Source organism: Gasterosteus aculeatus, chromosome 3 (assembly GCF_964276395.1).
Source record: "Gasterosteus aculeatus chromosome 3, fGasAcu3.hap1.1, whole genome shotgun sequence".
In the NCBI taxonomy this organism is placed as follows: Eukaryota; Metazoa; Chordata; class Actinopteri; order Perciformes; family Gasterosteidae; genus Gasterosteus; species Gasterosteus aculeatus.
This window is the reverse complement of record NC_135690.1, coordinates 15,551,750-15,578,943: the sequence shown is the minus strand read 5'-3', so window position 1 is coordinate 15,578,943 and position 27,194 is coordinate 15,551,750. Positions and strand designations below refer to the sequence as shown.

General features: G+C 42.9%; 2 protein-coding genes across 5 annotated transcripts in view; both read right to left on the bottom strand.

Annotated features, from left to right (window-relative positions):
• LOC120816468 (receptor-type tyrosine-protein phosphatase N2) overlaps nucleotides 1–3,715 on the bottom strand; it is a 74,062-nt gene extending 70,347 nt beyond the window's left edge. The window contains exons 1-2 of the mRNA XM_040172083.2: nucleotides 3,417–3,715; nucleotides 386–436 (exon numbers count right to left, since the gene is read on the bottom strand). Coding sequence (XP_040028017.2) covers nucleotides 386–436; nucleotides 3,417–3,501 — 136 coding nt within the window. The 5' untranslated portion in view covers nucleotides 3,502–3,715. The remainder of the gene's footprint in view (nucleotides 1–385; nucleotides 437–3,416) is intronic.
• A 1,016-nt stretch (nucleotides 3,716–4,731) lies between these two features.
• esyt2a (extended synaptotagmin-like protein 2a) lies at nucleotides 4,732–25,915 on the bottom strand. 4 transcript variants are annotated; one of them, XM_078099677.1, is made up of 25 exons: nucleotides 25,693–25,915; nucleotides 24,179–24,557; nucleotides 19,570–19,611; nucleotides 18,461–18,595; nucleotides 18,187–18,263; nucleotides 17,965–18,037; nucleotides 16,501–16,590; nucleotides 14,813–14,868; nucleotides 13,346–13,466; nucleotides 13,054–13,230; nucleotides 12,895–12,977; nucleotides 12,447–12,495; nucleotides 12,206–12,295; nucleotides 12,020–12,115; nucleotides 11,072–11,173; nucleotides 9,639–9,701; nucleotides 8,766–8,840; nucleotides 8,596–8,682; nucleotides 8,365–8,514; nucleotides 7,788–8,209; nucleotides 7,449–7,547; nucleotides 7,236–7,367; nucleotides 7,037–7,142; nucleotides 6,888–6,937; nucleotides 4,732–6,662 (listed from the first exon to the last, which is right to left on the bottom strand). In XM_078099677.1, exons 2-25 carry the CDS (start codon nucleotides 24,548–24,550, stop codon nucleotides 6,617–6,619), a joined length of 2,793 nt encoding a protein of 930 aa, XP_077955803.1. In that variant the 5' UTR covers nucleotides 24,551–24,557; nucleotides 25,693–25,915; the 3' UTR covers nucleotides 4,732–6,616. The 4 variants fall into 4 exon arrangements, with proteins under 4 accessions (XP_077955803.1, XP_077955804.1, XP_040028019.2 ...); XM_078099678.1 differs by lacking the exon at nucleotides 9,639–9,701; XM_040172085.2 differs by lacking the exon at nucleotides 11,072–11,173.
• Between the last annotated feature and the right edge of the window lie 1,279 nt (nucleotides 25,916–27,194).

Below are 27,194 nucleotides of genomic sequence, written 5' to 3'. Positions count from 1 at the left end.
CATGAAACAATAAGTCTGAATAAAGATTCAGATGAAGAAAACAAAAGAGGTCAAACGGAGGGTCGAGTGGGACCGTCTGTCCACACGTGTGTGACGTGTCTTCATGAACATGTGACTTTACTTGCACATCCTGCTCTCACTTATAACGTCTCTACAAGAAGAATCGCTTTGAGTGTTGAAACGACGTACACGCATGTATATGAGCGAGGGATAAATGTTTGGGGATTAATAGACATTTTGGGAGGTCACCTTGAGTATATGCTTATTATTATTATATTTCAGAACTTGATGACATATTGGTGCAAATACATTTAAACCGAAGGCAGCAGCCTCCATGTGGTCATGTGTTCATTGAGAATGCGTGTTTGAGGACGGGATCGCTCACCGTTGACGCAGACCTCGTACGGGGAACACAGCTGGTTCTCAAACAGGCAGCCTGAGGGTGCACAAACACAACAGACACAACAAACAACAACACATTAGTTCAGGAGCTTGGAACAGAGTCACACTTCTCCTTCCCCATGAAGGCTGAAGCCTTTTTTAAAAAGCTCCGTATTTGATATTTTTAGCTCGTTTAACGACTTCTGTCTCTTCTTGGTTCCCGAGGCGATCAGAGAGGCCTTTCCTCGGCCTTTATGGGGGGGGGGGGGGAAGTACAGTTTATCACAGCGAGAAGCTTCATAGCGGAGCGATTCTCTTCTTTCCGAGGGTCTTTGAACACACCACGTGTGACTTACGCTTCGTATCTTCTACTCCACTAATGTAGGTGACTTTGGGTAATTTGCTGATTCAGCATTCCTAATGTGAGCGAAAAACACATCTCCATGGTAACAGAAGTGTCCACCAATCAGAGTCGCTGCTGCACTACTCCTTCATGACGTCGCAAATTAAAACACTTGTTTTTTTCCTAACAACAAGGCCTGGCAAGCGTTAATACCCCTCGGATGGTAACGACATCTTATAATCAGAAAACCCTCAATTCATCTTCATCCAGAGTTTTGCCACAAAAGTAGAAGTAGTTCAAATGATGTGGTATTTAGCTAAAACTGGACCCGCCCGCGTTAACCTCCGTCACGGCACAGCTGCTGTGACCTCGGACGCCCCAATCGGGGACGGATGAAATGGCGATGAGCGTTGCCATGGCTACGGAGAGGCGAACCAGCGGTGACCTTCTCTGGGTTGGGGTTAATGATTAGGGGAACCGAGCTGAACGACGTCCGTGGACTCTCAGATCCCAGGAGGAGAAACACGCGACACTTAACACCTCAAAGACAAACCAGCAGACGGGAAGTGACTCGTCGCTGAGACACGCTTTGTCACTTTGTGCTTAATATGTGACGGTCATTGAATACTGAAAGATCTGGAAGAAGAAATTCAATCAGAGGTTTATGAAAAATATAAAATATAACATGAAGTCATGTGACCGCGGTGGAGTTCCTTTATAGTCTAACATGAAGTCATGTGACCGCGGTGGAGTTCCTTTATAGTCTAACATGAAGTCATGTGACCGTGGTGGAGTTCCTTTATAGTCTAACATGAAGTCATGTGACCGTGGTGGAGTTCCTTTATAGTCTAACATGAAGTCATGTGACCGCGGTGGAGTTCCTTTATAGTCTAACATGAAGTCATGTGACCGTGGTGGAGTTGCTTCATAGTCTAACATGAAGTCATGTGACCGCGGTGGAGTTGCTTTATAGTCTAACATGAAGTCATGTGACCGCGGTGGAGGTCCTGTATAGTCTAACATGAAGTCATGTGACCGTGGTGGAGTTGCTTCATAGTCTAACATGAAGTCATGTGACCGCGGTGGAGGTCCTGTATAGTCTAACATTAAGTCATGTGACCGTGGTGGAGTTGCTTTATAGTCTAACATGAAGTCATGTGACTGCGGTGGAGTTCCTTTATAGTCTAACATGAAGTCATGTGACCGCGGTGGAGTTCCTTTAGAGCGGCTACGCGCTCATGGAGAACACACATAATATCTATTTTTATGAATTGTTTGGTGTTGTCTTTTGGAAATATACTAAAGCATATTAGGTTTTTAAGCATTCGTTTCAAGAAGTGAGGTCATTTAATTTAAACAATGTCACTAAACTATTCCGCGATATGAGGAATATATAAAGTATAAATGCTGCTCTATGCTCCCTGTGTTTGGCTGCTCGTCTGCTGTCCTCTCTGTGAGCGGGTTATGTAATCAGGAGGAAGAGGAGGAGGAAGAAGGTCTGCACATACTCAGCTCGCCACACCAGCTTCCTCGTCCTCTCACTATCTTCTCACAACCATCTCTGCACCATTCATCCTACATCTCAAGACAGTTGGGGGAATATTACATTTCAGCTATTTATAGAAATGAACGGCTCCAGTCTACACACACACACCTTCATATTTCCCATCTATAGCGGCCTCTGCCAGGAGCGCAGAGCTGTAAATTGGAGCATGTGTGTATAAACTAATTTTTCAGCGATGATGTCACTGATGGATGTTGATTGTTCACAAGCACATACGAAACCAACAGTGCCTGTTTAGAATCAATTTTATACTTTGTATTATAGCACATTGATACTTAGGTGTGTGTTTATACACACAAACACATGTATAATATATTTTGTATATTCATTTTTGTTTAAACTTTGGCTTATATGAATGATTACCCAAATATAAAAATGTTTATACTAGTTATTAATTTCATTCTTTCTTTTTTCATTAAATATTTTTCTGTAATTTTGTTCATTTGACATTTTATTTTGACATTTAATTTGTGTATTTATGTATACATCTTATTTTCTCTGTTTTTAATTATTGGCATTGCTTTTCTTAGGCAATTAATTAATTAAAATGTCCTTTTCTTACCACTTTTATTTACTTTATTCTTACGGATACACTTATTACATTTTATATATTTTTTTAATTATTTGTTTAATGTTTTTCACTGTAGTTTCTAAATTCTATTCTGGAAACTTGTGATTAAATTGTGCCTCATGCATCATCATCATCAAATGTTTTTCATATCCTGATTCACTTCAAATAATGACCAATGGTTAAACATTACTTCTAATATGTATTTTAAGTTTTCTTAAACTGTACAACTCACGTTATTTATTCTCCATCCCTCGCTTGACAGTGCACACGTGATTATTTTGTATTTCGTCCTATATTGCATTTCAACAAAACCAAATCGATTTCCTCTTCCAGTTGCTTTATTAAATGACTAATTAACAGATGTCATAAGCGCACCGTGACTCCCCGCTGTGCACGCAGGTATTTTACCCCCAGGTACGTGCACTCGGGTAGCGGCATCTGACCAAGAGCAACGTGCTTGTTTCGGTTGTTTTTTCTCCTCCGGTGGGTCGGAGGAAAATGGCTGAAGGACCGGAGACGCAGCGGGAAAGACGGCACTCATCCGGGGGTTCACTCACCGACTCTCCTGTCGGCAGCAGCGGGGAGGCAGCTCGGGTAGGCGAGGAGGAGGAGGAGGAGGAGGAGGGAGGAGGAAGGACCCATGTTATTCTCTCAGGTGTTAAAAGGCCATTTTTTTGTATTATCCGGCGGGGTCTGGTTCGTCTTCCTGCCGGATCGGAGCGCCTCCTGCGCGGCTGGAGGAGCGGAGGGAGACGCGCGGATCTGCGGGTGGAGGATGGATGGAGGATGGATGGAGGAAGAGAGGAGACTGGAGGCGATGCAGGGCGTTTTCTCGCTGCTGGAGGGATTGAGCGTCAGAGGCCACGCGCAGATGGATATTTCCGGGGGATATTTCCAAAATAAAATGTTGACGGGTTAGGGTTGTGGGAGCCACACGTTTAATGGATTAAAAAAATCAAATATAAAAATCAAAAGATGATTATGGGAGAAAAAATAACTAACATAATAAGTCAAATACGGTAACAATGATAACGTGCTTTAAATATACATCTTAGAAAGCAGAACACAAACCAAAGAAATGATTAATCAGTCAAATATACTTTTTTTGTATATTTTGTATGTGTTTTTCACGTGTGGATTAAAAAAACACACATGACTTAAACATGTACAGACATTTTAGCCATGGTAGAATTGATTTACTTTGGCACAAAAACAGACATTTATTTTCCTCCCCTTGTCTTGTCATGACCATGTTTTTCAACTTTTACTCTGGAGATCAAATCACTCAATATCCGGAAATCTGTTCCATTCTACTTGATGTGTTCACGGACCTCTTCACTCCGGATCCCGTGCTGCGTTCAGGTGCTATGGGAGGAAGGTGGATGATGAGCCATGAGGAAGAGCCTGTCATTCAATGTGCATCCGTAGACTGACTGTACATTAGTTAATGTACTACTACATATGAATAAGTTCACGTTGCTCATGTTCACGGGTATTTATATTCATCAAGCCTCACCTCAACATCCACCTCAACCATGAGGTTGACTTTAAAGTCCCATAACGTGTAGAGGTGCTTCAGTGTAGTGAAATGCCGTTTTTAGTTGAAGAAATAGATCAAACGGTGTGCTTAGTTTTAAATGTTAACACACCAAATATCCTAAATGTCTTGAAAAGGATTTTGTTTTTCCATAGAGATCATTTCCTCACTCAGACTCCAACCTGCCAGTTTAGTGCGGGCGTTAAAACTGCATTCCCTGTAGTGACCAGCAGGGGGCAACTCCTCTGGTCCCATAGACCACTATGATTTATTCCCTCAGTAAACATCAAATTAAGATTTCTCTTTTATAAAAACAAACACCACGCCTGGCCTTGTACGGCGTCATGCTGCTGTAAAGCTCTTTATTTTGTTTAAAAGACATTTGGGAGACATCCTGGGACGTCGGGGACACCGGTGACCTTATGTCCGGGTTCTCTTCTCACCGGTGAACATCTCCGGGTCGCGTGAATCTTAAGGCACGAGATAAATTAAGAAGACGGAAGAGTAAAATATAAAAAGAATGAAAAAAAGGCCCTTCGCAAGGACACAAGCTCTCATATGTACTGAATCCAACCAATTGATTCCTACAAAATAAAACACCAAACGAGACACCGTTACAAACAGCTTACAGACGTGTGTGCGAAATACTTTCTCTGTGTAAAACACAAGGCAAAAAGTTCTTTTTAGGAGGTCAAAGGTCACACCGGCCTCCTCTGCTCTTTGGCTGAAGCATTTATATATAAAGTGTATGTGTATAATAATAAGTATATGCTGTTACTGATGTCATGTGAGTGAGAAAAGAACTCCATTTGTACATAAAATACGAAAGAAAAAGGAATCCGTCATTTTCAACACAAGTTGGAAGAATAAACAAGACACTTGATGAGGTGTTAAGACACTATAGTTGATTCGTAAACAAAACCATCGTGATATAAAAACAAACTAAGGGCCTTTTAGACCAAAAAGTGATTTTTGTTGAAATATTAATCAATATTAATCAATTTCTTTTAAATTTTTCATTTTTTCTTCAAATGTGTCAATTTGTTGTTTGTAAAAACCAAAGTGAAAAGTGGGATGAATTAATCCTGTTTGAATACAGTAATTTTATTTATTTCACCAATACTGTCCTGGCTTACTGCACCTTCCTGTTTCCTTTGACATTAAAAAGGGAAAAGAGTGGAAAGTCGTTTAATGTGAAATAACATAAGCAGGAAGTGTTGAGATTAAGGGAAACCTGCAGAGAACATGAGGCGAGTATGACTCGAAAATGTTGATAATTAACATTATCCTTATTATTTTTGTTGTTACGTGTCCTTTTTTGTAAAAACACCACTGGGGGGCAGATTATTATGTTTCTACACATAGTGGCTTAAGATAAATCAAATTATAAAAAGTCTGATGATATTAAATACAGTTTTATACAATTAACTATTTTTAAAAATACATTTCAACAAGGAATTTAGTTAATGTTTAAATTGCAACTAAGTTACAATGATCCCCAACAGAATAATAAAATAAAAAAATAAAACACAGATGTGCAAATATTCATCTTAAAAAGCAAACGGGTTACATTAACGACGGCCTCGTTGTTGGCGTATTAAGATCCAAAACAAACATTAATATTTGTTTATCTAACTTTGTTATTACACATGTTATTACCGTGGAACAAAAACAGAGTGAAGCTGCGTTACCAAAGAAATAAAATTAAAAATGAAATACTTCTTGTCTCTTTGGTGCTGCGCTTCAGACCCTCAGTCCATTTAAAAAAAAGACAAAAAAGAACAAATCAAACATCATAAAATAACAATCGTTTGGCCAAATAAGCGACTGCTCCTCTCTTCTCCCCCTTGTGTCCTCGATCACGTTAATATTTACAAACCTTCACATCGTCGCTTTCTACGTAACAAAGAAAATAGATTGTCTTCCTCTACAGCGGTTTTAGATTCTCCTAAAAATATGGAACATAGATTTCCACAGCGGTAAAGCGTGTGATATATATATATATATATATATATGTAAATATATATTACTCTAGACTCCCTTTAGTCTATCAGCCTTTCACTTCTTAAAGGGGAGGTTTGCCTTGCGACTGATGTGATTAGATGAATGTCAAAGCTGCTTCAGTTTCCTTTAGTGTACACACACACACACACACACACACAGGTGGAAGAGATATGATGGTAGTGATGATGATGGTGGTGGTGGTGGTGTGAAGAGCGTCTATAGTTGGTGAGACTTCGTCAGGCCGTCTTCGCTCAGCTCGTACCTGCAGGAGGAGGAAGATCACGTTACGAGCGTTAAATCAAAGTTCCCTTCTGGTTTCTGACGGGACAGAGAACAGCGGCCTCCTGGGTGAAAGTCTCGCGTGTGCTTGTCCAATCCGACCTGTGTGGCCTTTCTCCTTGCACCTTCCGCTTAATGGTAATAAAGGAGCGAGCTTTTGAGACATGAACCAGTCGTGTGACACGAACTGTGGATCAAGCAGACTTACCACTGAGTCAAGGACTTATTGGACTCCTCGTGGGTCAGATCCACCAGGACCTGGGGAGAAAGAAAAGAGTGGAACGTGTTGGAAATATGAAATGTCACATTGAGATATCCCCTTATGTCGGGACGAGGTGGTCCTAGAGGGTTCCGCACCTTCCCCAGGAGGCCCTTGTGTTTGGAGAGCAGACCCCCGCCGTTCTTCACCGCCACGTCCAGAGTCCTCCTGTGGAGCTCCACCAGGGAAACGTTGAACTCAAACCTGCGCGGGGGAGAGAGAGAGAGAGAATACTCAGCGGCAGAAACCACCTCACCTCAACGACCCCCCCCCCACTCCAGCTGCTGGGTAACTCACGTCTGGTCGTACACCGGGTTCAGGGTCTTCTTGATGGTGTGAGTTTTCCTCCGGCCCGACCGCCGCTTGTCAGGCAGCAGGTAGAGGCGGACGTACGGGTCCGAGCCGTGGTCCGTGAACGCGATCAGGTTCCTGCAGAGATGCGTAGAAGAGTGAATACGACACGTCTGATGTATGGAGGTGAGGGGCGGGGGGGGAGACAACCTCAGGTACCTGCAAGAGTGGACGACCACAACGAGTTTGTTCCTCTGGGAGGCGAGTCGGACCGTCAGCTGGATTTCACCCAGAGGGTAGTGACTGGGGCCTGAGCCACTGTGGAGAGGGGGGGGGGAGAATGTAGGGTGAAGTGGGACAAAATGCTGACTCATTCCTTGGATCCTGCAGCGACGCGCCACACGCAATCGTGGATTTATTGGAATAATAAGCCTCGCTAAAGAAAATCATCACTCACAGACAAAACCAAACCACTACATTTCAACAGGATACAAAGTGTTAAAGTAAAGTCGGATCTCTGCGCGGACGAGAGGGTGCACGCGATTGGTCGAGCCGTACTTCTGCAGCTGCTGGAGCCTCTGCTGCAGCTCCTGAGCGGCGTACGGGTAGGAGATGTCCGAGGCGATGCTCGGCGTCGGCTCCTTGCCCCCGGCCAGGTGCTGCTGGGAGCCGGAGATGGCCAGGTTGGAGGTGCTACGCCCGGTGTCGGCCAGGCCCCGGCCTCCTCCTCCTGGTCCCATGTCCATACCTCCTGGGGACCTGAAGGGCTCTTCGGACTCCCTGCGGCGGTTCAGCAGGTCCTGAGCCGACATGGAGGACGAGCTGGGGGTGGGGGGGGAGGAGGAGGAGGCCGGAGGCACGAAGGACTCGGGCGACACGGAGGGCCGCGGGTTTCGGCTGGCCGAGCTGTTCTTGCCCACCTGCGCGGAGGAGGGGGCGGGGTTTGAGCCGGAGGAAGGGCTCTTGTCCAAGCACAGCACCTGAAAAGAAAAACAGTTCAATTCTAAATTCTGTGTTGCAACTGAGAAATAAAATTATATATATATATATATATATATATATATATATATATATATATATATATATATTTTTTATTGGTTTTAAAAAGCCACAGGAGGAAAGGTTCTCCACCGACCCGCAGAGCCATCTTCATCTTGAGGGTGCAGTTGGGTCCGGAGTTCCTCAGGGGGAAGCGCTGGTTCAGCGTCATGTCCTCCGCCTCCAGCAGGCGGCTCAGAGGAAACGTCAACGTCCCCAAAGAACAATCGTGCTTCTTGTCCTTCACCTGGAGAGAGACGCACACACCAGGTCACTCACAACACACACACACACACACACACACACACACAGGAGCGTGCCTCCATACCTCCACCTGCAGCTCCTGTGTTTTGGGGTTGTGGATGAGGAAGGTGAAGGCCTCCTCCCACACCGGCTCGTTGGTCTTGTATCTGATCTGGTGGAGGAAGGGACGGACAGGAGTAAGGTGAATAAAGGATGTTACTGAATGTTGGGGGGGGGGTCATGTTCCGCTCTGACCTTGCTCTCGAGGGGCTTGTGTCCCACTGTGAACTGGACGAAGGGACTGGGACTGCTGGTCACCTTCTTACCGGACTGCAGAAGAAAAAAGGAAAACGGGTAACAAGACCGACAAACTGTTTCCTCAGAATAATCGGAGACAATTTCCTTCAAACAATGAATATAATGGGAGTAAAACTCTTCAGTTGTTAAATCATTATATTGAAGGAAAGTACATTCAACTATTCACAAAAAGCATTTAATGTAATATAGTGTTAAATGTTTTTACAACATGGCTGTATGTTGTGAACATTTAAAATGTGAATTTTGAGCTCATTCAGCTTAATTTTCGGGCACGTGATGTCACATCTTTGCCGTGATACCAAACGACACGGAGCTACTCGTCACATTTCAGCAGCTGGTGGCCAAACGTGTAACTTCTAAAGGGGGAGGAGCTAAGAGGGAAAGCGCATCGGGTGGCCCCAAAACAGGAAGTCCCAAAAACGCCACCAAAACACAAAAGTTTCTCTGAATGAAAACAGGAGTGTAAATTATGACAACAATGTTGTTATTTACAACACACATTGTTAGACATAGTTTTAGTAAACAAACATGATTAGTAGAGTTTGTTAATGATTTCACAATAAAAGTTAGTTCACTTCCGGTAACCATGACGGCCTTTCCTGCAGAACTTTCCCTAATATTTACAAATAGAGCTGTGAGGAAAATTCATTGTCTTATCTATACGTTTCTACAGTCGCATGTGTGAGCTTTTCACAATAAAAGCACCAACCAATATTAAATGTGGCATTTGTTGTAAAAGTATAAATTCTATAATCTGTCCGTATAGGTCGTGTTTCCTCCTCGATGTGCGGGGAGGGGGGCGGTCATTACCTTGATGGCCTTACTGAGCGAGGCCTTCCTCAGACCTGCCTGGTTGAACTCTAACGGATTGCGCTTTGATTTTCCCCCGAAGACAAGGCAGGAGAGTGAAAACAACACACACACACACCAGTAGGTTATTAGGGAGACGAGGGGTTGGGGGGGGGGGGTGGAGGGCCATGCCGGGAGGAGAAAGACCAAAGGACACAATGAGACGAGGGAGAGAGACAACATGGATGGTCACATGGTTAACGTCGTTGCCCAATTAGACCTGGACATGAGGAGGCAACAAGGGTGCAACCAACGCTGGATAATAGTGTCTGATAATCACACAATTCAGCAATGATTGTTGAAATCTTTATCGAAATGATTTCGATTCCAATTAAACAGAGCAGCCGACACGCGTTGGTTGGACTGTAGTTAAAATTCCACAGGTCAGTCATTGATTATTGATTCATTAGAATTGAGAAGAAGAAGTGAAGATGAGAAGGAAGGAATCATTCTGATTGAAAACACAATGGAGGTGTTCTGGTGATGATTGGGGGACATTAATATATTCATATGGTGTGAAAAGACATTGATATGACAACAAAACAACTCGATGAAAACGTGAGCTACGTACGCTACGTGAGCTACGTACGCTACTCGATGAAAACGTGAGCTACGTACGCTACACGAGCTACGTACGCTACGCGAGCTACGTCAACGTATATAAATATGAATGAAAAGACAAGCATGATCTCCAAATTTTAAATTGTTTGTGAAAAAATGCAACATAAAACCTGATCATATTTGAAATGCTGATAACAGTTCCATCTAAAATTATGAAATGAAAATCTCTAAATCTTTTAGGTAAATTGGAGATTATGAGATTAGTTTCGCGGACCACACGGCAGACTGACGGGGGAAATCTGTTACACACAACGGGTAGATGCAGGAAGGCTGGAGGGGAAGCAATCCACAGAGAATTCACCCTCCCTGCTCGCAGCCTCACACGGATTCCTCCTCTCTCCGTTCATTTAACAGACTCTTAATGTTGAATAACGGTTGTGAGAATATTGTCACCGAGAAACAAACAACACAAAACTGTCTAAATGTACTATTGTGAATGAGGAAGAATTATCGAACCAATATGAAACGAAAAATGGAAGTAAAATTGTTAAGACAAGAAGAAGTTAACGTATCTTAAACTAAGAGTATAAACCGTCAGATGGAACAAGATCAGAGGAAACAATGAGAGCAGCAGAGGAGGGAAGAGACTTCTGATTATTCGCACCTGCTACTTTCCTCCGCTTTGTCATCAACCAAACTAACAAACAAAAAGTTGCCGTTAATAAATGATCATGCACTAGTCTGGCTTCATGCTCATTGGTTCAAACCTTTGCTTTGTGTTTAAAAACAACAACAAGCAAACGTAACAAAAGGATCTGGAGCAGAACACTCACAAATAAGGACCTATAGAGGGAGGCGGTGTTCTCACAGAACACAAGCCCCGCCCCCCGCCGCTCCTTTAAGTAGCCGGAGCCCAAGTTCCCCTCGAAGACGCTCTTCGGGGGGGGGGGAGAAGAAGAGGAGGCGGAGAAGAGGAAGGTGAGGCCGGCACCGCAGAGTTCACATACTAACAGATAAGACTTCTTTATAGTAGAAGAGAAACCGAGCGAAAGGTGCTGAGAGCGATCAGAAGGAAACCAGATCTTCACTCTCCACTCAATGCAAACAAGTAGTTGAAAAAAATGCAGCTGTTGACCAGATGTCGGGACTATTTATCAATTTCAATTGCTTTCTATATTCAATAAGTAGCAAATATTTATGGTAGCTTAAAAACTTAATTTCTAAACTTGAAGCCAGAGAAACACCTACATTTTATGTCATTTCTTATTTCCTATAATTGTAAGTCTTCTCTTTGATGCACTTAAAAGATGAGAAGGTTAAAGAACAGAAAAGCGGTTGAAGAAGACGATAACACTCAAGATCCCGGGAATGTTTGTTTTAAACAACCTGGAGCAGCAGGCGGGTGGGATCGCAAAGAACTTTGTAATAAAGTACTGACCACAAAACAACAAAGCCAAAAAAATACAGCTCCAATTCATGTAAGAGAAGTAGAAGAAAGAAATTTATAATAAAATGTATTTTTTACCCCCCATTTATCTCATAAATCTTACTTTTGCAAAATCTTTGTTGTGCATTTTCAAGTTTAAAAGAATCTTTTCAATATTGTATATTTTCATACATTATGAATGAATTAAATTGATTGATAAATGCATTTAAGTTTCTATAAATGAGCACTTTTCTTCAGCTGGGCTCCAAAAATATCTGTATTTGTTGCATTAGTTCACTACTGGGAATCATTACAGCAGCAGTGCATTCTGGGAGGTTGGACCGGATCAACTTACTGGCAGGTTTTTGGCTGAATCCAGGAAGACGACGAGCACCGCCGCCGACAGGCCGTCGTTGGCCTGACCGCGCTCGGCTTTGATGCTTGCGAGAGCCTGAGAGGAGACACACACACACTTTTACAGAGTTCAATGAGGGTGTTTTTTTTTTTTTTATTGTGCGTGGAGTGAGCAGCGGCTCTGTACCTGGTCCAGCTTCTCCGGGGTGGGCAGCAGAGATAACCACTCCAGTTTGAGGTGCAGCTTCCCGGTGTCCACGTTCTCGATCACGAACCACTGAGGACGAGGACAGGTTCCCACGTTAGCATGGAAGGTTCTCACACACACACACACACACACACACACACACACACACACACACACACACACACACACACACACACACACACACACAATGTTTGGCTATGAGAGCAGCAGACGCAGATACCTCGTCGACCTTCCGTTCCTTCTGGACCTCGGCCAAGTCGATGGTCAGGCTGGAAGAGAAAACAAACACACAAGTCGTATTACTGAGGCGACACAACCAAAACAATATTTTTAATATAAATGTTTTATTTGTTCATTAATCAGAAAGGAGTAAAAAGTAACAACTTAAAAGTTTCATTTAGTCCAAAAACAAAATATATTTCTCATATTTTAGCAGCACGAGAGACAAAGATTATTTGTATTTTTGAGTGGATATATGACCTGAATGACTATCAACTTATTGATTATTTTAGCAGTAGTTAGTTGTCATAATCACAGATGGCCTCTTTGGAGGAAACACACAAAACCTTTGGAGCTTTTTGGCTTCGGTTATTAATAAAAAGTGGCCTTAAACTCCTGACATTCTTCTGCTGTGGCGATGAGCTTTAAGTTTGCACTTTAACATGTACCTTCCCAGGAAGTCGTCTTTATCGGTGTCTTCATCGAACAGCTCGATCTCCAGATTGTGTGTCGTGTAATCGTATATAAAGGCCTGAAAAAGCAAACACAATAAAACACAGTAACGCTTCACGCCGCTGCCCCTCTGCTACCCGGCGACGCTCACTCACCTCGTACACCTCGTTCCACTTGGGGTTCAAGTTCTCGTGGATGACCTTGCTCTGGAACACCTGCGTCCCGATCCTCACGAAGCCGTAGGGGTCCGACTTGCCTTTGATCAGCCCCCCCAGGAACTTGTCTTTGCCCAGAAGGTCCTGGGCCTCCATGAAGTGGATCCTCAGGATGCCCTGAGCAGGAGAGAGACAGACACAATTCCCTTATTGATAATTCAAGTAGTTAATTGAGGACCAAACGTAACTACAGCAGTGTGTGTGTGAGAGTGTGAGAGAGAGAGAGATAGACCTTGGGAATGGGGAAGCGGAGCTGGGCCAGCTGGCTCTCCTGGACCAGAGGGATGGAGATGCGGTTTGGGAGAACCATCTGGCTGGCGATGATGTCCTGGATGACGTTGTCAAACAAACCACTGAGAAGGAAGGAGGAACGAAGAGGAGGGAGGAAGTGATTAGTGGATGATGATATTTGGGATAATGATTAAAAATGAAAAAAATATGAACAATCTTCTTTGTGGGATCATTCTACATTGATGACTTAATATACACACATATAAGTATGTATCTATATTATATATACACGGGCGGCTTCAGTCAAATTACCAATGATAGCCAGACTTCTGTTCACCATACATGAAAATAAACAACATATGTTGACTGCTTAACAGGATTTGAGGATATCCTCTCAAAACCAGAAGCATAAAGATAATTATTGGTTCAATCAATAAGGGAAAATATTGTTGGTTGCAACGCTAACTTATTTATTTGGTACCAATGAAAAAAGTGTGAATTATTATTTATGAGCACTGAAAAATAAAGTAAATATACACTTCTACTGAGAGAAATGAAAACATCTCACGGGCCTGAACCTTTAAAATCCAGAGCATGATTATCATGTTATCACCACAGGCCGAGGGGGGAAATATGGGTGTTTTAGTGTGAATTGGATCAACTGATCCTGAGAAAATAGTAACTTGAGGGCTTTTAGAAAAAAAATATATAAAGAAAAATATTTAAATAATATAAACTGCTATTAAATATGGCGCCTTTTTGTATGGTCATTGTTTAAATCCGCTGTTGTTCCCCCTCACTTCCTCTGGAGGGCGGCAGCGACCTGCATTGAAAACACGGCAGAATCAACCGACTCGCCAAACGACCAGGTGACCTCATGTGTTCACGCTGCCTCAGGGACAAATGCAAATAACCACCGAGGGAAAAAGTGAGGGGCCTCCGCACAGGAAGAGAGCGAGAGAGGGTGGAGTGAGTGACACACACACACACACACACACACACACGCGCACACACACGCGCACACACACACACACACACACACACACAACCCATCAAACAAGGAAAGCTTCATTTCTGAGGGCGGGGCCTCTTGGGAACCGCAGCCAGTTTCTCAGCTTAAAGACAAACAGCAGCGGAGTGGCAGAGGGCGCTTTGGCATGATATTTCTTGGGGGGGGGGGGGGCTTATTTTTTCGCTAGCAGAGTAACAGAGATTCACATCTGTAGTTTTTGAGCCTTAACAGCAACAGGACTCACACAATCATGCTCCCCTGAGGATCGATCGTAACATCTTTACTTTTAACGCCATCAGGTCAAGTTTTTAGATTATTTTCTTCACCACTGCGGTCCTTCACACACTTGAGCCTCGGAAACGGTTGGTTTTAAATGCTAATTAGAAGCAGTTAGCACAAAGCTAATCTCAGAAAGTCTCAGTGTGTCATGGAAATAAGGGTGCGTGCGTCTCTCACTTGACTCCAGGGATGTCCAGCATGTTGGTGAGACCCGTCCAGTTGATGTCCAGCAACTGAAAGAAGGAGATAGGATTCTTAATAAGAGACCAGAGAGGTTTAGGAATGCATCTGTAGTTAACTGGTGAATAACTGGAGATAATAAATAGCAAACTTGACAGGTTAGTTCAGATTAAAAAGTAACTTTTTGGACTAATTGGCATTACAACAGTAGATAACAAACTTAACAAAATAAGTGACAATTTCTGTAAAACTAGAATGCTCTCTGACATCATCATGGATCAGCCCGGCCGAGGAGCTGACTCTTAATTCAATTCACCCGACAATCAACAGATCAGGGCGGATTGGGTACTCCTTCGTGTAAACAGGATGTAGAAATGACATAATATGAAACCTACAATGGATTCATGCCCAAACACTGTGATGGATGTCAAAGTGTTGAAGCTTTACGGCAGATTAGTGAATAAACGTTTGTAGTTCATAAGTTATTATTTAGTAAAGGTTGTAATCATCATGCTACATCATCAAATCCTCTGGATTCTATTTCAGTTCTCCATTTTTAATCTTTTCTTTATTCATTTAATCTGACCTCAATGTGTGTGTGTGTGTGTGTGTCTCAGTGTGTGTTTGTGCACAAAGTCGCGGCCCCGCTGGAAACAGAAGAAATGCGACGATCTGGTGGATTAGATTAGACCGTGACGTGATCCATAAACAGGCTGCTGAAGTCGCTCCCACTCGGCTTTCACCATTTCAATCATTCCAGATAAAGTGCCGGTTCTGACCCGGCTCAGATGCAAGGACGTGGTGATGCAACGACGACCCTCACAGCAGGCGCTGCACGCCGTTGTGTAACCAGACACTACGGTCGCATTCAGGAGCGTAACCTGGTTTTATAACCCAGTTCACGAGGCTCCTGCACGTGGATTACTGTAGAACTGGGTTACCCGAGGAGCCGGACTGCTGAGAGGAGGACACATATTTAACATCTCATCCTCCAAACGGTCACTGGTAATAAAACGAGGCTGCATTACAGGAACAGACGCACCCTGGTGTCTACTGAGTGGACAACCAGACAACACTGGTCCATCGTAGATGAAGTGAGTTTAATTGTGTGTGTCTTCCTGTGGCCTCGTTAGCGCTCTAAGCGCACACCACGGCGGCCCACAATGCCACGCTGCCTTGCTACAGGAAGGCAGCGCGGTGGGGAAGGTCCCGGTGGTGACTCACTCTCAAGAGTGTCAGTCTGAAACTTTTTTTATTTCCTCACAATTGTATTCATTCATCTCCACAAAGATGTCTGCTCGATATAAACAAATAATAGTAATAGTTGATGTTGGTTCCATCTGCAACATTATAAGAAAAAAATGTATTTCATAGTTTGTAGCGCTTTCCAAAACGTGATAGCTGCCCCTCCTTCAAATCGGTACACATCTTTTTAAATTAAAAATGTTTGACAAAATACTTTTTTACAAAACATTTGTCTGCCTAGAATATTTTGATATTTTTAGACTTAAAAAAATAATTCTAATATTTTTTTACTTTTCTTCCATGACTCCATACGACTTTTTCAGAACATTTATCTTGTGGAAAAAGAAAAAAAAAAAAAACAGTAAAAATGAACATTGTCAGAGGATTTGCGTGGAAACGCCCATGAGAAGGAAACCGTTTTGAGGTCAGGAGGCACTCACCGGTTTCTTGAGGAAGAAGACTGAAAGGGCTCCGATCAGAGGCATGTCCCCCAGCAGAGGCTCCATCACCACTCGCACCATCCCATGCAGCTGCAGGAGAAAGCAAACCCATGCATCCATGCTTATTCGCCTTGTGTTTTATTAAATTGATTATGGGGAGATTTTTTTTTCCCCCGACTATTAACGTTAACAGAGGTGATGTTGTCTCATCTTGCTTTTGATGCTGTATCCTCGATTAGCTTTGCCTGTGTTTAGGGGGAGACTTTAACATTTTAGGGGTTATTAATGACACACATATGTGTGTATAATCACCTGATTGTCAGAATTATTACGGTTCCACTGCCAAAAACATTTTATATCATTGGCTGAGACAAAGCACCTAGTTCTTTTCAGCTATTTTTCTTCTCTAAGAAAAAGAAAAATTTAAAAAGCCTAAAAACAGCCACTTTTTGAAAAAGGGAATAGCTGCAATCACCAAAACAGCATCAGATGTACCCTGTCCCTTGGTCATTTGGTTTACAGAGCGTACGGTTTGGGATCATATGTGTGGTCACAGGGAGAGAAGATCAGCTAATGCCTTCTTCTTCCTCCTCGTCCTCCTCAGTGACTCAGACCTCAGAGATGCAGCCTGGCTCCACTCTGAGTAATCAAACACCAGCGATTCTCCCATCAAACCGGGCGCGGTGGGCAGATGTTTTAAATAGATAGCTTACCCCCCCCTGCCCTCAGAGGAGAAGGAGGGATGCTTTCGAAAACGTTCTGCAGTGGATTAAGAGGAAGCCGAGATGAAAACTTCCCCCCAGAACATGACTCAGCGCTCACGATAAGCTGCCCCAGCTCACGTCTCACTCCCTGAGCGCCCATTAAGGAACAAAAAAAAGATATCAAAGCCACACATATTTACTCTGCCTCCAAGGCCCAGACTCTCTCTCTGTGTGTGTGTGTGTGTGTGTGTCAATGTCCGCCGCTCGGCCTGATCTGAGACCAGTACATAGATGATGGGGAGCGGATAAGATCTCCTCTATCAGTCCAGTGTCAACACATTATGTAAAAAGGGCCTCTGTGGAGGTCAAAGGTTATGGTCTAGGGAACGAGGGCCCCTATGAATACCATCAGGCAGAAAGTCTCTTCCTAAAAACATTCACATTATTAAGCTTCTTCATGTGGTTTGGTCGTTTTACTGTAGTCATTGAATCATTTGATTATTCTTTTTTTAGGTTAATAAAAAATCAGCGACTTGAAAAAAACAGGATTATTCATCAACGAATTAAAAAAATTTAAGAGAATATTTCTCTGGTTCCAGCATCTAAAAGGATTTGCTTTTTATTCTGTTATGATTAAAAGAACTGATGAATCGTGAGTTGGATTAAAAGGACTTGTGAGTTTCAGAGTGACAAAAAACAACAGAAACAAGACATGACAATATTACACAGATATTATTATTACCTGCATCATGAAACTCACCTGTATACTTTGGATTCCAGCTCTGCAGTAGTATTTCTTGATGTGCACGTCGATCTCCGTGTTCCCGACAAAACTGAAAGGAAAAATAAAACAAATACATTGAACGTACTTTATTTTGTTGTTCTAGTTAAGAAACCCTGAACACAAACCAAGATGCAGATGTGAGGTTTATTGTTGTAAGGCTCACAAAACAGCATTTAACAGCTGGGGGGGGGGGGTCACCTAATCTGCAGGTCCATGATGATCTGCCTCTTGTCCACGTTCTCCGTGTACACCTTCACCCCGTCCACTCGCAGTGGCTGTGGGAGGACATGAAGAAGAAGTGTCTTCACTTGGACAGCGCGAGAAGCAGGATTATTACGGTAAAATGACATTGTTATTTCCCGCGAAAAGTGCTTTAAAAACTGAAAGATAGAATACAAAATGCTTTGGCAGGGAGCTGAAAACTACAAGCGCAATAAATCAAATGGAGCCGCTAAGCTAACCGCCCCCTCACCTTGTCGCCCATGTCGATCTTGGTGAAGCAGAAGGAGGCCAGGTGGGGGTTGGCGCCCTTCACCGCCGGCTCGATGGTCTCTCTGAACAGTTTGTCCACGAACTGGCAGATGAACGGCCACATCTGCTTCACCGTCTGAAAACCAAAACGATTACAACCATCTCCTGATTTGGCGGTGAGGGGGCGGCGGGCGATCTGGTTTCCTATTGTTTATGTTCTACACATTAATACGGCTGAAGGGAGAGACCAGTGTTCCGCATCAACAGACTTCTGTAACGTAAAACAAAAAGGATTAAAGAGTAATGTGAAGCGCTGGTTTATCCGTTGCTATGATACGGCCGTGCGGCGTTCTTCTACTCTAGAGCTGTGCGACCTGGGAGGAACCTTCAACCCGCAGGAATGTATCAGACCTCACCTGACAGCTCTTATTTTGAAGGCGTGGCGGTTTAAGAAAAGAAAAAAAGGGACTAAAGATCTGAAGTGAACAGACGAGCTTTGTTGAACACTTTGTGGTTCTTTTAGGGAAACTATCGGCCGATATGTTGTTGTCTCCATCATGGGTTGTTGTAATATTTCTAATGATTTTCTGATTTGACTTGAAAATATTCGCTAATCGAACAACAATTTATATCACTGGATTAACTCGATGTTTGTTCCTTTTATGTGAAATGTCTTGGGGAGGTTTGTTTTTTACCTTTTTATGTCTGTTTTGATGATTCATTATTATTATTATTATTTTGCTAAATAGCTGTATGCATTAGTTCACTATTCTCCTTAGTTTCATACAGCTGTGCAATAGAACAGGAAAAGCATTAACTCAAGTGAGGAAACTACTCCTAACAATGATCGTACAACCGTATAATTAAAAACATTCCACTAATCCACAAACCGATGCGACGATGCCATCACTACGTCAACTAACTAACTTCCTCCTGGAAGTCAACCTGAACTTTGGAGCGATGCTCTTCCTCATCCTCTCCTCTTCCTCTGGAGGGGGCCGCTAGAGCTCCAGATTCAGATCCTATTTATACCCCCCCCGAGTGCCTCTAACAGCACAAAGCAGTGGGCGAGAGAGGAGAGAGAGGGTTCATTCGTGTGTGTTAGCGTACCTTGTTCAGCCACTCCACTCTCTCCACATCTGGATAGTGGACCTGTGAGAATAGACAGAAAGGAGCGAGTTAGAATCACAGCTTTTAATGATTCATTTGGATTCTGACGAGTGTAAAAGGGGGTGTGATGGACGTGCTAGCAGCTTTAAGCTAAATGCTAACGCGTGCACGAGACCGGTTACAGAGCGCTGTGAGGCCACAGGGTCATAAACGAGATAAACACATCTCTATAATCATGAATAAACATTATTTAATAGTTTGAGTGCTTTCTCCTTTCACTAGGAAACAAAGGTATCGGAAGCAGGATCATGATTTATCGCAAACTATAATTACAAATAAATTGTAGGTTTACATAAGATAAAATAAATACACTGAAGTGTGTTTTTTCTTATCAATTGTTCAAAAAGGGGAAAAAAAAGAAAATATATTTCCTTCATCCACTTAAATAGCATCAAAAGGAATTATTCAATCACTATTTTTAATGTACAATATTTCCCATACCAATTTTAAACCAAAATGAATATAAATACATACAGACAGTTTTATATTGAGCACGACATTTAATAAAATGACAAATAAACTTGTATATGTATCCATATATTCGTCTATAAATAATAGTACGTGCCTCAAGAGTTGGGAGGCAGCGAGGGCAGTACCGCCTGCAAAGGGCTCATGTTACCACGGCAACAATAACAAAAGGGAGGAAGTCACATGGTTTATCGTCCACATTTCAATCATCACCTTGACAAGTGCAGAAACTTTCAAATACAGAAAATAAAAAATTACATTTTTAACCATAAAACAATTTTAAAAACAAAGTGCTTCCCACAAGAGAAAAACAGGCAAATAAGCTCAAGAGGTAAAGACGAGACGGAGCAAAACTAAACATTTGCAACAATATTTGATAAGTTAAATGTACAAATATTCATGCAACAGACGTGTTTTATTATGGCAATAAACTACAAAATGAGTAAGCAGAGCAGGAAACAAAGCTACAGGAAGATGAACGACCACAATAAACTACATTGCTGTTCTTTTATTTGTCTCAGTGTGCAAAGCAAAACGCCATGAAGGAAGGATTTATTTCCTCAAAGTAAATTAGGAACATTTCTCTCTTTTTACAACAATGGCTCATCCCAGAGGGAAGAATGACGAAAGGTTTCTAAAAGGTCAGAGCTTCCTTCCATGTGAGGAAGCTCAGAGGAACCCAGGGTGAGATGATCTCAGTCACTTCACTTAAATTACTAGTCATTAATCCGAACATTACACAACTTTTTCACCCTCCCTGGGATGGCACGCTGTCCAATCCATCGTTAGCAACCGTAGCTACGAGCAGGGTGTGGAACGTTTCGCCCTGAAGTCCGGAAGAGACGTGGGGTACCGCACAGAAAAAAACATCAAAGATACCACTTAGTGAAGGCTCAATTGAGTTCTGTGGCAGGATAAAGACGTATGTGTGTGTGTGTGAGAGTCAAAGCCGGTCCAGTGGGTGGGACTCACACTCCAAATGTGTCACAGCTGTTTGGAAACCTCCCGTACCAGCAACACACCCACAACACGTTCCAGCCACACACCCACAACAGTGGACAACAGAGTGTGAGTGTGAGTGTGAGTGTGTGTGTGTGTGTGTGTGTGTGTGTGTGCTGCCCGGGTGTGGAGAGGAAGAATGTTTCTGTCGAGTACAGCTGGAGTTTATTAATACTTGTTATGAAATAGGCGCTGCTGATCAGCGACTTCTCTGAACTACAGAAGCATCGTAAGAGGCAGAGAGACTTGAGCGAGGAGGGCGTCCGTGTTGACGTCTGTACTCCGGTTGCTCGGTTGTGTTGTTCTCTTCGGTCAGAGACAGAACCAGACTGTTGTAAGCTTTGTTTTGGTTTCCGTGGTTACCTGAAGTCAGCGGTTCCTGCAGGAGGTCACTGAGGTAAAAGGACCTCGTGCACAATATCGCCTCTTTAACAAAATGAAACAAGAGACGCACCAAACGGTCTCTTAAACACTGCTTAATGGAGCGGACTTTGGTTCTTTATCTGCAGTTAAATCAAAGGATCCGTAGGCATCATTCACTCCACACTTTTGTTGTGTTTTCAAAAGAAACCGGGTGACTAAGCTAAATTACAATTTACTTTGACCACATTTGAATGGAAGGTAAATATTTAGCAGTAACCGGACACCTGACAAAAAAAACTTTAAGAGGCTATTAAAATTACAGATCAAAAATCCTCACACTCAAAACATCGTGAGTAACTTAAAAGTATTTCAGACGTATCAGGTGGGGTGAGAGGGGGCGGGGCCAAGGGAGCGCTCCTCTCACGAGACCAAAGACGGAAAGTTAAAAAAGGTAGAAACCGCTGCGTTGGAGGGGTAACGCAAAAGCTCTCCGCTGTTTGTTTTCCTCATACTTTTAGTTGTATTGTATCTATTGTATCTGTGTATCTGTACATTGTAGCTGTACAAACATATATAGTGACCACCTGCTGGTTTTCCTTTAAGCTTTTACGAGTGATTCTTATGTGTTGAGGGCGGCAGTGAAATGTTGTTGAAAGCGGTGCTGTAACTATGAATTATAGAAACCAATAATACAAATACTTCTTGGTTGTAGTGCCAAAAAAATAATAATTATAAAATATATAATATATATAATAAAAATATTTAAATTAATCAACTATTTGAATGACCAACCAATCAGTTTGAGTCAAAATTCTGATTCCAGCTTCTTCAATGTGAATATTTTCTGGTTTCTTCACTCCTCTGAGACACTAAACTGGAACAAAGATGTCTTCATCGGGATCAGATTGATTATTATCACCATCTTCTCACATATTGTATCATGTGAGACTTCATCATTACCATTCTACTGACAACAAATACTTGTTTACTTTCCTTATTAATTAGTCAATAAGGAATAGTGACGCTCTACACTGCTGCCACAAAAGACCCACAATGTTTCTGACTCCAATTCATTGAACTTTAAAGACATTTTTAAATGGGAGAAATGTGGAAAAAAGGTCATTGTTAGTTTTTATTTGGCAATTGTAATAATTTCACCACTACCGGGCTCGTCGTTGGGACAACTCTGGGACTTTCTTTCAGCCTGTAATCATTGGGTCGAGGTCAGGGGGACGGAGGTGAGAGAGATCAATGCCTTTTCTGCAAAGGACATGCCGTCTCCCTGAGGGGGGGGCGGGGGGGGGGGTCAAAGTTCACTGCCGATTGTACATTGTACATCAGGACGTTAATCCTTCGACATCTCTTTCTTTTTCTCTTTAGTCTGGCAAACTGCTATGAGGACTAATTATATACACGTAAATAAATAAGCATCACAAAGTAATATCCATTCCTTTCATGTTTGGAACTTTACCAGAGGAGATAACTCTGTCCCACAATTCCTTGCGGCGGCGAAATTTAAATAGTGACGTATGATTCAGCCGTTCATTACGAATAACGATGATGCAGACGCACAAACGCAGATCGCGTCAGTGACCGTTAGGGTCACTCATTTGTGTTGCAGCCTTGTTAATAAAGTTCTCCTTTGAACCTGGTTGTTTGTGTCGTCTGCGTGACTCCCGCTGTAACAACACATTTTGTGGCCGCTGCAGACGGACGTCGCTAACAAGCGTCTCCGTCCACCCGAACAACGCATCTTAGTGGCAGCAGAGTCGGATTCTCACCGCGGCCTCCTTTCCTAACTCCTCATCCTCTCTCCTTGACCCCGTGACGTTTTCCCCCACAGAGATCACGGAATAGCGGTGAGGGACAGACGTTAGGAGGCAATCGTTTTGACAGTTTGAATCCAACCAGTGAGTAACCTCCGTTCCTTTCATGTTAGCGATCAGTCGTCTTTGGCACGAGGAGGAGCTCGCCACATGTCGAGACGGGAGAGGGAGCGGCAGCCACGCTGAAGGCGTTTTGCTTCCACCAGCAAGCTGCTGCAACGCCGGCAGACCGGGAGTCAGTCTGCCTCCCCTCCAGACGCTCCAGCACTGCGTTCCTGGGTCTCCAGCAGGGAGGATGAAGCTCTGCTCCTGGAGGAGGGAGAGGAGGAGATGCTGCTGCCACTGCTGGGAGCGGAGCGCTCCTCTTCAGTGAACTGGTCTCTGCTGGGGTCCTAGCTGAAGGAGGTTCTGGTGGAGTAAAGCGGTACTCCTCCCATTTAGTGAAAAACACCTCTGGACCATCTGAGGGACGTCTTCCAGAGGCCGTTTCTAAATACATCCAAACATGGTCTCACACCGATGGCGTTCCGGAGTATCAAGCTGCCAATTTTCTGTGATTGTTATCAGCTGCAGTGCACACAAATAATCCCCCCAACCAATAAAACAAGTCCAACATCCCATCTTGTGAGAAGTGGAGTGTTAGTCATGGTATTAGAAGGCGTCTTGTGACATGGATAGACGCTTCCAACATGGGCCGATCCTTTGATTTGATTGGCTGCTTCATGCTCCTTTGAGTCAAACTGCCAAACATACCGCGATCGTACGCTTGCTGCTGTCCGCAGAAACAAAACAAAACAAAAAAACAGAAGGGAGGGGTAGAAACGCGAGTAGGAGTCCGAAAGCAGCCCAATAATGACAAGAATGTGATAACAGCAGGAATGCAGGGGACTCACCCACGGCGGCAGCTCCGACGTGGCCAGGCTCTGCGTCGCCGTCTTGTCCTCGTGCTCCAGGAACGCCATGGCCCGGTTTATCCGGTAGTCCTTGCCGCCGTGGTTCCTCTTCCAGTAGCACAGCGCGGCGAGCCCGACCAGGACCCAGCTGAAGCTGAACTCAAAGTACCCCAGGATGTAGATCGGCAGGATGAGGGCAAAGGTCTTGCCGAACTTAATCCACATCTGGGTGACGTCGGTCATGGACGACTGGGGCTCAACTTGCGGCGCCAGAGGCGGCCCTACGGCAGAGCGCACGGGGCTGCTAGGCGCCGCGATGGGTCCGTTCGCCTTCGCATCCGGTCCCACCGAACCCTCCATGGCGTTTTTCATTTCCCACCTGGGAAGACGTGTTTCGGTAAAAAACTGAAATTTACTGGGCATTTTTGTGTCTTGTCGAACTACAAAATATGTTTTTGTTTTTTTTAACTCCACAGGTCGAGGGTCAGAACCTTTGCTGCAAAAGTTATACTGTGAAGAATATAAGAAGCTTAAGCGTGACAAAGAATAAACAAGCAAATAAATAACTATTGACTGAAATATTACGTATAAAAATATAGTTCCCTTCATGTCAATCCGAGTCCTGCATGGCTGTCTTTGTTATTAGATTAAATACTTTAAAATATAGAATAACTAGGTTGGAAACATTACAATTTGTGAGGATGAAAGCCAAGTTATCAATGTGAATCTTAAAATTGTAAATGTTTGTAGATATTGGTATAAAAGAAGAGGACAAATGAAGAAAAAGGCCGACGCAGAGGCTCCTTGTCACAGTAATTCTTCAACAAGTAGGCAGTAAAAAGTTGGTACCAAGTCAATAACAACTCACAATGGTCTACATCACACACAAGATGCCTTCATAAATAAAAATACGTTTTATTCATAAATATACTTCCGATTAGTTTGCAAAATAGTGTCCGAGCTCCTTTAAGCCCTCTTCTAGAGGACGTCATACGAAACCCCTTTGCCAAAATGGGTACTTTTATTTAGCGTAATACCTGGAAACATTGAATTAGTGGAATTACCTGTGTGTCGGAGCTTTAACAAGTACTTTTCAATTCGGCATGATTCACACCTACGCAGTATTTTGTTTATAGAATGTCTGCTTCTTTCTGCCACCATAACCGAACCGCCGCGGACAGCAATGTCAACCACGGAGCGGTACTGAAAGCAGGCGTTCTGCTGGAATAAACGTTCTTCTGATCGGTTCTGCGAGTGCCGAATTGAACGAAATCTAGCACTTTATCCAAATTGAACTTAAACATTTGGTACCGCTGCGCACATTTACACAGTTAGCCACAACGACGCGTAATTCCCTGAATTCTTATATGGAGTACGTGGTGACGTTACGTTCTCACCACGAAGTGACACGTAAGGGAGGGGGGGGGGGGGGAGAACTTCACCGCCAGCACTGCGTAAACCAAACACCAGCGAAGAAAAGAAACTACTTCTTCCTCTAAGCCAACCGCACTCACCTGAGTCCACCTGCGACATCCGCACGTCAAAAAAAGAAAGGACAAAACAGTGTGAGTCCAGCGGGCGGGTCGGCGGCACGCCGGGCAGCGAGAGCTAGATGAGGCGTCTCTCCTTCGGCACACCCCGCTGCGTGTGTGTGTGAGGGCGGCCGAGTGCCTCTCACGCCCAGCGGCAGGAAGCCGTCATCGCTGGAAAACAGGCCAGCCTCCGCCGGGGACGGAGCTTCAAAGAAGAAGAAGAAGAAGAAGAAGAAGAAGAAGAAGAAAAAACAACATGGACCTGGGCGCCATCTTGTGGCGTGAAAAATAATAATGGTTATGGAGGTCGTCAGTGATTTGTTTTGACAGAAATGTAACGTTGTTCCAATGTGACCTGGATTAAATGCCCTATATCTGTTTTTACTGTCTACTAACTTTAAACAGGCTACACGATGTTAAACATAATTTAATTTTCAACCGTAGCCTATTAGCAAAAGTCTCCACAATAAGAAAACCAAGTTTGACATATTGTTTACGATGCAATAAAAAATTTCAAGCTACATTGAGGTCACCATATGTGTCTATTTATTTGTTTAATTATTTTATGTTATTTATTCCACATTTGTTTACTTGCTTGTATATGTTCTCGTCACGCTACCTAAAATAAAATGACTGAATAATTCTATTTTTAAATATATGTGTTTTCATATACTGTACATATGTACAGTCTGAAAATACATATTTTTGTAGACTAAGCATTAATAGTAATTTTAGATTAAATTAATTTAACTTTGAATTTAATTTATATCGTTATTAGTCAACACCACAGTTCCGCAATTCAGCCTTTTCCATACAAAACAAGCATTTATCCTTTGATATTTTCATTGTCTTTGTTGCCTGTGATGTTGGAGCTTGAGTCACTTTTAGAGTCCATAAGAAAGATGTTCAAAAGAAGATATTTTAATGTGTGAAATAAAAAAGAGCACAATGAAGTGTAGTAATGTGAATACAGACCCGAAGAGAAGAGTGCACAGGTAACGTTTCCCCACTAGATGTCAGGCTAGTGTTTTGTAAAGTTAGAATAAATCCACATTACAGCCAGTGAATTAAGACTTAAGAACAACTAAAGGGTGACAGTTAATATGAAGGGAACTTGTGCAGGGAATTTGCATAAAGGAAAAATCCAACTAGTCCAATGTAATACAAAAAAAATAATTTGATCATAACCTGCTTGACGTTAAAATAAGGTATTATTTATGAAGTCTCACATTTGTTTGAGTGGTTCAATTTAAATGTGGAGCTTTTTTAAATCAACAATTTACAATTTTTTGTAAAGTCACAATTGATCTGAAGAAACACTGAGAGTTTCTATTTAGAGTGATAAAAAATACATTATAGTAACGTAAATCCGAAAGGTGAGGAAAGATTGTTAAAACAATTAACTTATACTTTACTACTCTACTCTAAGTGTTCTCCCAAACCTGTTTCTTAAAAAAACAGACTTTCGCTGCACTCAATTAATA